General features: G+C 30.4%; 3 protein-coding genes and 2 pseudogenes across 5 annotated transcripts, besides 1 other annotated feature; 3 read left to right on the top strand and 2 right to left on the bottom strand.

Moving 5' to 3' along the window:
• Positions 1–158: 158 nt before the first annotated feature.
• TVAGG3_0677900 (positive regulation of centriole elongation) lies at positions 159–1517 on the bottom strand (the record flags this gene model as incomplete). Its single annotated transcript, XM_001581129.1, has 1 exon — positions 208–1506. One exon carries the CDS (start codon positions 1504–1506, stop codon positions 208–210), a length of 1299 nt encoding a protein of 432 aa, XP_001581179.1.
• Positions 1518–2679: 1162 nt separating this feature from the next.
• Positions 2680–13092: part of a mobile genetic element that runs on past the window's edge.
• TVAGG3_0677880 lies at positions 4531–5713 on the top strand (annotated as a pseudogene). Its single transcript has one exon. A coding segment is annotated over exon 1 (1183 nt).
• TVAGG3_0677870 (DNA/RNA polymerase superfamily) lies at positions 6442–7326 on the top strand (the record flags this gene model as incomplete). Its single annotated transcript, XM_051242617.1, has 1 exon — positions 6442–7326. The coding sequence occupies one exon, from the start codon at positions 6442–6444 to the stop codon at positions 7324–7326; it is 885 nt and encodes a 294-aa protein (XP_051089204.1).
• Positions 7428–8503, top strand: TVAGG3_0677860 (annotated as a pseudogene). Its single transcript has one exon. A coding segment is annotated over exon 1 (1076 nt).
• TVAGG3_0677850 (uncharacterized protein) lies at positions 9856–10185 on the bottom strand (the record flags this gene model as incomplete). Its single annotated transcript, XM_051242616.1, has 1 exon — positions 9856–10185. The coding sequence occupies one exon, from the start codon at positions 10183–10185 to the stop codon at positions 9856–9858; it is 330 nt and encodes a 109-aa protein (XP_051089203.1).

The following is a 13092-nucleotide window of genomic DNA, read 5'->3' as shown; positions in this document are numbered from 1 at the left end:
AAGTATTGGAAATGGAAATGAATCATTCTAAACTTTCTGAGAGATACATTCTTGAAAGTATTCTGATTTATTTTTTCACAATAATTATAATTTTAAAAATGAATTTGAAACGAAAACCATAAATAATAAGAAAAAAATAGGCAAGGCAAATGATAAATAAAAGCTTGGTTTATTGATATTAATTATACAAATAAATAAAAAATTAATTTAATTTCCTTCTTCACCGAACAAAGCTGTCCATTCCTCAAACTGTTGTATGTCTTTAGGAGATACAGAAGACTTCGCTTTGTGCATAGCGTCCTTGAAATCTTCAAATGTGATTGGAGGAACAGGAACTTTATCAATTGGGAAGTTCGGGTCGTGGAGGTTCATTTTAACACATCCTGGAGTATTTTCTGGGCAAGGGAAGAATTCTCCGTTGACTTCTTTGTAAAATTGGGCGGCTTCGAATTTTCTCATTGTTTGATGAGCAGCTTGGCGTGAAAGGTTCTTAAGATCAGAGCAGGAGAATCCTTCTGTCATAGCCGCGAGTCTTTTCACTTGATCAGGTGTTAGATTATTTACATTCTTCTTCAAACGGCCCATAAGTACACCTTCGCGTGCTTCAATGTCTGGGAGTGGTATATAGATTCTCTTTTCGAAGCGGCGGCGAACAGCTGGATCAAGATCCCATGGAATATTAGTTGCAGCAAGAAGAAGTATTCCGTCCATTGATTTTCCTACGCCATCAAGCTGGATAAGGAACTCTGTCTTCATTCTTCTAGATGCTTCTGAATCATTCTCTGTTCTGTTGGATAAAATTGAATCAATTTCATCAATAAAGATAATTGCTGGTGTATGTTTTCTGGCTGTCTCGAAAAGTGCACGAATAAGCTTTTCGGATTCACCAACCCACTTTGAAGTCAAATCAGAAGTGGAAACTGTAAGAAAAGTTGATTGGTTGGCTTCGGAAGCTGTAGCTTTGGCAAGGAATGACTTACCAGTACCAGGAGGACCATAAAGAAGAATGGCTTTCCATGGTTCTCGATCACCTGTATAATATTTAGCGAATTTAATTGGATTAATGACTGTATCAACTAAAGCCCTCTTTGCTTCTTGAAGGCCTGCAACATCTGACCATTTAATATCTGGTTTTTCGATAAGAATGGAATTTTCCATTTTGTTAATAAATTCGTTTGACTCAGCTTGGTCATCTTTGCCTGTACTTGGTCCTCCTTTCTTTGTTTTCATTACAGAACCAGCTCCACCGGCCTTGTCAACCTCAGAAGATCTAATAATATCATCAAGCTCTTCGACTCTATGTGTGCATTTATTGATATTTTCATTAATTTGATTTCTCATCATATCTGATATCTCCTTTTGCTGGAGGGCAAGCTTGTATTTTGATATTGCTTGTAAATAAAAAGTTTTTGCCATATCATAATTACCAGCTTTGTCCATAGCAATAGCATTGCGTGCTACGGATGTACCTTCATTATAGTATTTCTTGTAAAGATCAGTATACATCGATATTTTTTCCGAAAATAAATTTATATAAAATTTTATATCGTCCAAAATCCTTTCAAACTCTATTTTCGGTGATCTTCACCGGAGTTGTCTCTTCACCGGAAGGCTAATTACACTAGAGCCTATAATGGTTTATGACGGTGAATAATAATTTATTCTCTCAAAGTTGATGGGAGTGAAATGATAGTAGTAGGATAGGAAGGGTTTAGTGACTTTTTTTGTTACGTCTATATATAGATGAAGGTATATTTTCACATCTTCTATATATAGATGATATAAAAATTTTTTCTTACGTTTTTTAAGTCATGAATTCGTAAGAAAGCGCGACATTATTAAATAAATTAGTAATAAATATTATATACTAAACACATTAAAAAAATTAACATTAATTTTAAAATAATTTATTTTTTTATCTTTTATAAAAGAAGCTATATATAGATGATGTCAGATATTCCGCGATTAATTAAACATTGTTTAAATCCTGAATGGGTTAAACTTCAATTTAAAAAGGAAGATTGTGAATTATTAAATGAATATGAAAGCCAAAATAAGCTAATGAGGTATAAATATAATGATAAAGAATATTTAATTTCATGGAATCAATGGAGTCATAATCAAAGACCTCATAAACGAGAAGAAGAAATTGAAAATAATGAAATGGAAATCATTGATGACATTAAAGAGGATGGAATTCCTAAATTTTGTAGAAAAACCTTTAGAACTAAGTTAGGCGCATATAAACGTAGAGTATTAAATCCTGAATATCTTAAACATATATTTAAAAAGGAAGACTGTGAATTATTAAACGCTAATGAATATGAAAATGCTAAATCAAAACTGAGATATAAATATATTGGAAGTGATGAAAGGTGTAAAGATAAAGATAAAGTTTATACAGTTTCATATAATAACTGGCACACGTTAGGGATAAGAAAACATTTAGGAGATTATGGTAAAAGTTCCGAATTCTTCAAATCTAGTATGTATGAGAGAGTAAAAGAAATCAGATATAATTATCATTCATGAATGAAAGATTCACTACCATAATGAAATAAAAAAAAATAAAAAAAATAAAAAAATAAACTTTAAAAATTCATGTCTTACATTTTTTGAATAATTTATTTTTTTAATTCGTATGAAAATGAGTGTCAAGACTAACGACGTTAAAAAATTGGGATTCACAAACGAGGAAATAAAGGATATATTAGAGGAGGCGAGTTATGAAGTTAATAAATATTATTTAAGAAATTGTCAAAAATTCGCGGAGTTATTAAATGATTTAGATTATGATGGAAAAATGAATAAAGATGATGTTATAAATTTCTTATATCCCACATCTGAAGAAGAAAAACCTAAAGAACCTGATGTTTTCCCTGAATATTATGAAGAACGGATTAAAGATGATGAATATGATGAAATTGAAAGACTGGAAAAAATAAGAGATGAAATAGATGAAAAAATTAAGGAATTAAGAGAAGTTGAAAAATATAATGAGAATGAAGTAGAGGGTTTAATGAATATCCCAGCTTCAGAATCAGAAGTTCAAAAATCTCATGAAGAAAGATATAAAAATTACTTTTTGGAATCTACTAAAAATTTATTAGATGGTGAAATAGATGAAACACTTTCAGAAGAAGGCACAAAATTTATTCATAAACATAAGTTACAATTTATTGACGATGGAGATTATCCATGTATATTACTTTCACCTCCTCTTGATTCTGAAAAATTCAAAAAAGCACTGAAAAATGTAACATATGCAACAAATACAATTAAGAAAGAAGACCATGATATTTACACAAATTATTATTTAAATAAATGTACAGGTGTTGATAAAGTTTTTGATTTGTTAGATAAAATATCAAAAAAACAATTGGTACATATAAAATTTTATGCGATTGTGGTTTCATTATTGAAGATACTAATAATGTTTCATATGAAAGAACAGCACCGAAGGAAGACGAAGTTGAAAGGTCTATACCATTCGTTATTAAGAATATAAAAGATATGAAAACTTATAAACATTATATTTATTCATTTATTTCAGAAAAAATGGAAGCAACCCATAAAAATCATCATCTCATCATTTATAGCTATTCATACATTCCTTTTCAAAGTTGTGAAATTAAATAAGACAGGAATTAGATTTAATGTATCAGGGTACGCATCTTGAGTAAATTAAAATGTATTCGTCACGTCGCAGATGATAAAAATTTATGTGTTCTTAATTCATTTTATGGACTTTAGCCCTGGACTTTAAAAAAATAAACTTTATTTTTATTTTATTTTTTTAATTTTTTATTCTTACATAAATGAACAAAAACGGAACAGCTAAAATGAATGATAATCAAATAAGAGCCGAAGGTAGAAGGTTATTTAAACGCTTCTATAACATTCCTGATGGTGTTAATCCTAAAACTCGTAGAAGTTATTTAAATGAAGCCATAGATGCATATGAAGGATTTGACATTTCATCAGAAAGTGAGAGGTTAGCAAGAATGTTAAACGTTAATATTGATTTTTATTATTGTGACCCTCAACCAGAAGACGTAGACATAAATAAGGTAGACTTTCCATTAGTGGAATCAATAATGATAGATCCAGAATTTGAAACAGTAAATATTTTATTAACACAGAGTCCATGTGGAAAACTTCACGCTGACAGAATTACAGACGTTGAAGCACTCACAGGATATAAAGTTTGCCCCTTTTGCAAAGAAGAAGTATATTCTATCCGTGATGACCCAGAAAGGAAAAACCAAAGAAGATTTTTAAAACATTGTGAGAAATGTAAAGAAAATAATGGAAGATTAATTCAAGACGTTCAATTGCAAAACACACAACAACCATATGCACCACATATCACGAAACAGAAGATAATATCAATGGCTATTAGCTCACAATTTGCAGGAATATTATAAACCAACAAGATATTATATTACTTTTGACTTCGAAACATTAGAGACTAAAGAAGAACTTCAACTTTCTGAATGTGCAACTTTGAACGCTTACTTAAAACCATTTATGGTATCATCAACTGTCAAAATAAAGCCGCAAAGCGGCGAGGTCGTAGACGACCGTGATAAAACATTTACGAGGAATTTTTGCTTAACATCAAGTGATTCGTTCATCTCTGATTGGATTGAATTTTTATTTTCAACCTGTTCATTAGTTGCTAAATCAAATATTGAACAATATGAAGAATTAATGAAGCCGCAAACGGACCAAACGGCGGGACTTTGTCCCATACATTAAATGAAAAACAGAAGGAAGCATTTAAAGAACTTCTAGATGAGGAATTCAATAAAGTGAATATCATAGGTTTTAATTCGGGAAAGTTTGATTTAAATTTAATTCTTCGTGATTTAAACACTGCAAAATGGAAAATAAAATCAATGCTGGGTTCTTCTTCTCAATTTAAGCAAATCATTGTAAAGAAAACAAACTGTCCATATGAATTAAGATTTATTGACATCAGAAATTATATAGCGGGTGGAACATTAGACCAATTCACTCAAGATTTCGGAAACAATAAATCACGTGTTAAATCCTTTTTCCCTTATCAATTCATCACATGGAGAATTACGAAGATGAATTATATAAAGTGGAACCATTCACTCAAGATTCATTTTATTCAGCATTAACTCAAGAAACAATATCCGATTCAGATTATCAAATATATCTCAATGATGCTAAAAATTTTGAGAATAGATTAGAATATTTATTCATTATTGCAATAAAGACGTTGAAATTATGATTGACCCAATTGATAAAATTATTGAAGAAACATTTGTTTATAAAATTGACATGCTCCATAATCTTTCATTATCATCTAATGCATCAATGATTCGTTACGCTTTAGCATATAAAGACTTTAATCCTAACGAAACATATCCAGAAGAAGAAAATGTGGAATCAAGTTTTGAATTAACGAAAAAGTATTGGAAATATAAAATTGAATCATATAAGAAACAAGATGAAAAAGCAGAAAGGGATACTAAAAATAATGTTTCAATGGATGATTTTCAATACTATCACGATTTAATCCTTTCATCTAAATGCAAAATGTGTGGTAAAGCGTTTACATATGCAAATAAACCAACATTGGATAGAATCGATAATGAAAAACCACATACCAAAGAAAATTGTCAGTTAATGTGTTGTTATTGCAATGTCGTGAAATCAAATAAAGATGAAGATGTTCAACGTTTAAGAATCAATTTAAGAAATTATACATTAAAAAATAATTTACCAATGACTTTAGATTCGGTTGAAGCTTATCACATTCTCCGTAATGGAATTACTGGTGGTTTATCAAATGTTCAACATAGAGTAAATCTTAAAGGAATCACACACATTAATAAACTTTCATATAGTCCAGAAACTAAAACTGTATCAAATGAGGACACTTCCAACATTATGACTCATTTCGTTGGTGTTGATTTTAATTCATTATATCCTTCATCATTTTCATCTAATCCTCATGATTTCATTCAATATACTGACCATAAAATGTATATGCCGGGAAGATTGAATGGTGTTATCATTTGTGATACAGCAACAAAGAAAGCAAAAGCATTGGGAATAATTAAGAAGAAAAATACTTTATTCGTGGCTGAAGTAAAGGGTCACATTGATGAAAAATACATTAATGATTACATAAACTTTTTACCGATAATAAGAAACTTAGATATTATCACAGATGAAAAAACAATTGGCAGTTTTATGTATAATTACATGAAATCAAACAATCTACCAGTTGACCAGAAACAGAGAAAATTAACTCAGTTAGCATCAACACACAACCAATATCAACCATTTTCTTCTTATTATCTTTGGTATCTAATAGACAGATTTCATTTTATCATTGATGATATTCAATCAATTTTAACATTTACTAAAAACACTTGTTTTAATGAATTTGCGAACGAATTTATGAATGAAAGACAAAAGGCTGAATTAGAAGGAAATAAAGGAAAAAGTTTATTTTGCAAGATTTCACTTAATGGATCATATGGTTACGATGCAATGAATACACAAAATTACGCAAAGACTAAAATAATGAATGCACAGAAGGCACGCGTTGCATGTATGTCAAATAAGTTTAAAAACATAAGAGAAATAGGTGAAGATACGTATCAAGTGATGCTTAAAGATAGATTTTATAGATGTGATACATGTTTACAAGAGGCATTCTTCACTTTAGATAATGCTAAATACTGGTATTTGGTTTTCATTTATGATTTTATGTATAAATGCATGGATGTTAATCGTTTTCATTTCATTGAAGGTGATACTGATTCATCTTATTGGGCTATTGCTGGCGACCCAAATCTTCCTAACACTCAAGCATTTCAAGCAATTGTTACCGATAAAAAATTTTATGATAAAAACATTTACAAATTCGCACCTTTTGATTTCTTTTGTTTTAATGAGAAATTTAAACCTAAATTAAAGAATAAAGCTGAAGAAAAAGCACATGAGAAGAAGTTATTGGGTTTAGCAATTGAGAAACAAGGTGATAACATGGTTGCTTTATGTCCTAAGTGTTATACTTCATTCAACGGTTCAATTGATGGAAGTGATTTTAAAAAGATTGCACAAAAAATGAAAGGAGTTAGTTTACGACAAAATAAACAATTAACACCTAAAAATTATTTGGATATAATAAATGATAAAGTGATATTTGATGGTCAGAATATTAATTTACAACTTAAAAACGGGTCAATGACTCGCTTAACAATTGGTAAGACTGCATTAACAGGAGCACACACTAAGGCTGTATGTTGTGAAAATGGATGTTGTATGCCATTTATTTAATAAAATACCACAGAAGAGACAAAAGGAACCGTTAATAATGGTTTTGTACTATGATTCAAAGAGGTGGGCACCCTTAAAACATTTATTTTATTTTTATATAAATGGATAACACAGATTTAAAAATTTTAATTGATGATTTAGTACTTAATCAAAATTTTCTTGATTATTATGATTTAAAAGCATATCTCCAAAAATATAATAAAAATATAACGGGTGATGATATGGATTATTATTATTCGTATTATAAAAATGAAATTTTGAAATATCATGATAAAATAATTTCTAAAATTAAAGACAAAATTAAAAATAATGAATATTCAAAGGGAAAAACTAAATCACAACTTAAACAATTGAAAGATTTTAAAAATAAAGTATTAACAGAAGAAGATATTGATGAATTATATAAATTATATAATCCTGAGCCGCAAAAGCAAAAGGAGCAAAAACAAAAGGTGCAAAACGCCCAGGTCCTTCAGACCATAAATGATGCACAAGCTTTAATTTATGATTCATTAGTTAAACCATATTCAGCCCGACTTTTAAATGAAGATCAACTTTTGGAATTCATCCTTCAACATAAACTCGAAGCGGGAAAGTATATTAAACCTTTATATACAGCATATTTAAAACAAATGAATAGAATACATCCAGAATTAATGAAGGAAGGAATGAATTCCAAAACTTCATCATCCAAAATCAAAGCAGATAAAATTAAACCACTTGCAACACCAAAACCACCTCCTCCTTCAGTTAATCCTTCATCATTCACTTTATTATATCCATTTCAAACATTTAAGAAGCAAAAAGATTTTAAAAAGGATTTCAAGATATTAAATAAACCAATTGACCCAAAAATTCAACCGTTAAAGGAAAAATTTAGTCGCCCTTCATTTGCACCATATCCATATTCATATGAAATCGATCATTTAGAATATTCAAAAGGAAACGTTACTTATTTATTTGCCATTAACATTAACACCAGATATTTATATTGCATTCCAGTGAAAGGGAAAACAGAACAGGAAACAAGAAGAGCTATTCAATACTTACTAGATCATGAAAGAGTAGATAATATCAGGGTGATGGTGATAAAGGATTTCAGGCAGCTATGACTCATTATTTCCCACAAATTAATTTTTACTTTTCATTCTCTCCATATACGTTTCATAATAAAATAGTTGATGCGGTAATGAGAACTCTTAGAGATGCGTTAGGGTTAACGGTCAGATATACTGGGATGGAAATCATGACTCCATCATACAACAGTTAGTATATTATTATAATAATACATGGCATAGAACAATAAACATGAAACCGGTGGAAATGAAAAATGATATTTCAAAAGAATGGGAATATATTAGAAAGCAAATGGAAAGGTTGAATGATGTTAAACGTGAACAAATTAATTCGGGGCTCATGAATTTTAAACAAGGGGATAAAGTTTTGATTCATCTCGATTATGGAAAAACTGATAAATCAATGACAAAAAGAAGACGAAGATTTGACACAATAGCTGAATTTGTTAGATATATTAACGGCAATGCATTAGTTGAGTTAACAATAAATTAATAGAAATTCCGATTTATTTTATTACTCCATTATATTTAAATAATATTTAATTTTTTTATTTCGTAAGAAATGAGTGACAACGAAGCATCCAAGAGTCCAGACAATGAATATAAAAGAAACTAAACAGAATTAAATCAAAATATGCTATTACAAAAAGAAGCCACAATGCGGTGGGGTTGAAAACGATAAAGAGAGGAAAGAAATAATCGAAAAATTAGAAACTTACGTTCAATCCTTAAACTGAGTGAAGCAAAAATAAAAGAATTTAATAGAATAAATAAATTGATTGGAAGAGATGAATTTAATAAAGATGAATTTTTAAACTCAATCCAAATTTAATTTTTATTCCTCTTCGACAACATCTCTCTTTCCATCATTACTGCATAACCACATTTTCTCAATTTTAGTGGTTTGTTATTTTTAACATGTTCTTGCATCATTTTTATCATTTCCTCCCTTGTTATGATTCGTGGTAAATTTTGAGCTTGTGGGGTATTCATTTATGATAAAAATAAAAATTTGTTATCACTTATTTTATCGTTAAGTGACTCAAAGAGTCCGGAGACAAAGTCTCATGGTTTTTAGGTTATTCAATAATTAATTATTTTTGAAGAACTGAAGGTGCTACCATGTTACCATGTTGACAACATGACATTTTGACAACAACACAGGAGGAAGGTAGTTATGAATTATTTTTGAATAACTGAAGGTGCTACCATGTTACCATGTGCTACCAGGTCATTTAACTTCTCTGAAAAAGTGTGACAACATGACATTTTGACAACACAGCAGGAGGAAGGTAGTTATGAATTATTTTTGAAGAACTGAAGGTGCTACCATGTTACCATGTGCTACCAGGTCATTTAACTTCTCTGAAAAAGTGTGACAACATGACATTTTGACAACACAGCAGGATTAATGCAAAAATAAATTCCAATCATACTTTATAAAGCTAGACCTTCAGGTCTCGCCGCTTAGCGGCTCATTTACAGGTATTTCATCATCAGTAAATGATTCCTCATTATCGTTTGGTTCAACCTGTTTATATAATCCTTTCATTTCTTCTTTCAAAACATAATACCATGTTTGTTTACCGTCTATTCTTCTATGTTTCCTATCACATTTATCCTTAATACTCATTTGAAAGTTTTTGTCTTTCATGTCTGATGGTTTGCAGAATAGAGCATTTTCACACGTCATACCTGCACACAATTCATCATAATGTGTATTTATCCATACATCTAAAGGATTTGATGATAATTCAATTAAATCTTGTTTGGCTTCAGTCATCGGTATGATTCGTACATTAAATGATGAAAGGTCATATTGCATAAAATACGTCAGTAAATTATCATAAAATTCCTTTGTGCATGAATCCATTAAATTCTTGAAGTAATCAAATTGACCCTTGAATTTACCATTAACTCTTAAAAAACTACGTATCTTCTGTCTCCAACTTCAATTTTGACAGGGTAGACGTTGTTAGTTACGAAAATGAAGTTTGCAACGTTCTGAGCTGTTCTTCTGGGTTGATTCTTTTCATTAATTCTTATCTCATTATCCGTAATAATTGATTTCAAAGCGTTGAAGTTTGCGAGTCTGTCTTCACCCACATTCTTGAGTTCATTAAGTACAAGAAACATTTTATTTTCAACTACTGAATTGAAATTACCCGTTAGCTCACTTATTTCGGTAATGTTTTTACATGAATAACCAGCGAGAAGTTCAGAAATAATGTCTGTAAATCTGTTTTTACCTGTTCCCTGAAGTCCTTTCAAAATAATTGCTGTTTCATTCTTGATTCCGGGATGTTGAATCATTGATGCAATCCAGCCGAGAAGGTATTTATACACTTCATCGTTATTATCACAAATGGCTTCTTTAATGAAATTCATAAACATCTCAATTTTTGAGTAATCTGGTTTTTCGAGAACGTTGTATTTATAACCTTGAAACGTTGAGAAAACATCTGGGGAATCAGATTTAAAGCAAACACCCTTAACGGTTAATGAAGACAATTGATTTAGTAGTACATCCCATGCTGTTATGGTTTTACCTTCTTCTTTAAATAATTTAATCATTTTGAGTGACTCTTTCATGTTTGACTGAAGAACAAATGATATTTGATTCATTTTGTCGTGGATATTATAGTCCTTTTGAATGAAATATTTATTTCCACAATCTACAAAACGGATTACACGTGATAAATCCTCAATTACTTCAGAACTGTTTTTATACTGATGATTTTCAGCCTTGCGTCTAATATCTGTTATCAAAAACGAGTCATCAAGTTTGATATCAAATGTTATTTTTGGCTTACGTAATAAAGGTAAAACATATTCATCATAATATTCCTTTTGATATAGTTTTAGAATCTTCACTAAAACAAATGGAGAAGTCATTAAATGTGCATATCTACTACGTGCTTTCAAAATTACTTTTTGCATTTTCTGTTAAACGCAGAAGTTATAAACGTTATCGTATGCTTCATTAATTAAATGATCCGGTAACGAATTAATAGCTTGAAACAGTGTGAATAATGTTATTTTCTTTTTCTAAATTCATGTTTCCACCGTCATTATGTACTTCAAAATCACAGATGCATCAACTATGCTCTGAGCTAGTTTATCGTCAATGTTTACATCTTTGTTTTCATTCATGATAGTCTTTATTTCTTCATTCTTCTGTTCAACTCTTACCTTAATATTCAAATCATTTAATATATCATTCACTGTTCTAGTTAATGTTGAATCATAACTTCCACGAATGAATGAGTATGTATTGATTGGTTCTGTTGCATTCTTGCGAACTCTTGAATCAGCCATAACCACTAAAGAACGCTTTGAATCATCCATAGAAGTCATGATATGCAATATCATAATCATTGCAGGAATAACATTTAATCATTCTGTTCGAAACTGCATAGAAGAAATTAGTGTTGCAATAAATGTGAAGACCTCCTGAAGCGGTTTTAACGATAACATCTTTATCCGAAAGTTTTGATAAAATGTCTTTTCTAACTGTTTCTTTTAAGTTCATCATTGTACGATTTATTGATATCAACATCTATAATCGTTAAATTGATATTTTATTACTAATAAACCATACCAGTTTTCCTTCCTCTTCCTCCATCATGTTTGAGGTAGTTATGTAAATCAATCCTGTTTTCACCAATTCTTTCGTTGAGGTTTTAGTTTCTGCCACAACTAATTCCTCAGCTGAAATCAATAACTTTTTCATCAGAAACGATATAGTTGCTGTTGTTGTTTGTTGCTGTCATTTATATAGGAATAAAAAAATAAAAATAATTTTAAAACTAACTTTATTTTTGGGCTGCATCATATTTCCTGAACTGTTGTCAAAATGTTTTGTCACATTTTTCAGAAGTTAAATGACCTGGTAGCACATGGTAACATGGTAGCACCTTCAGTTATTCAATAATTAATTCATAACTACCTTCCTCCTGCTGTGTTGTCAAAATGTCATGTTGTCACACTTTTTCAGAGAAGTTAAATGACCTGGTAGCACATGGTAACATGGTAGCACCTTCAGTTCTTCAAAAATAATTCATAACTACCTTCCTCCTGCTGTGTTGTCAAAATGTCATGTTGTCAACATGGTAACATGGTAGCACCTTCAGTTATTCAATAATTAATTCATAACTACCTTCCTCCTGTGTTGTTGTCAAAATGTCATGTTGTCACACTTTTTCAGAGAAGTTAAATGACCTGGTAGCACATGGTAACATGGTAGCACCTTCAGTTCTTCAAAAATAATTCATAACTACCTTCCTCCTGCTGTGTTGTCAAAATGTCATGTTGTCACACTTTTTCAGAGAAGTTAAATGACCTGGTAGCACATGGTAACATGGTAGCACCTTCAGTTATTCAATAATTAATTAATTATTTTTGAATAACTGGGAAATAAATTTACGTCAAATATGCAATTTATAAAATCTTATGTCGACAGGCTACGTAGCACAGTGGTCAAAGGTGGTGTTATGGAGGGGTCAGGGTCTGTGTTTCGAACCGCGACGGCGCCGTATTTTCTTATTTTCTTTGTTTGTCTTGTTTGTCGTGAATAAAAAGTGTCATAAAAGTGCTCTATCTTCCACGGGAATAAATAAAAAATTTACTTTATTTCTTCTTTATTTCTTCTTTATTTCTTTGTTCCCGTGGAAGAAGGGTTTTGCTGTTT

Source organism: Trichomonas vaginalis, chromosome III (assembly GCF_026262505.1).
Source record: "Trichomonas vaginalis G3 chromosome III, whole genome shotgun sequence".
NCBI lineage: Eukaryota > Parabasalia > Trichomonadida > Trichomonadidae > Trichomonas > Trichomonas vaginalis.
Note: the sequence above shows the minus strand (reverse complement) of the source record. Positions and strands in the feature narration are given on the sequence as shown.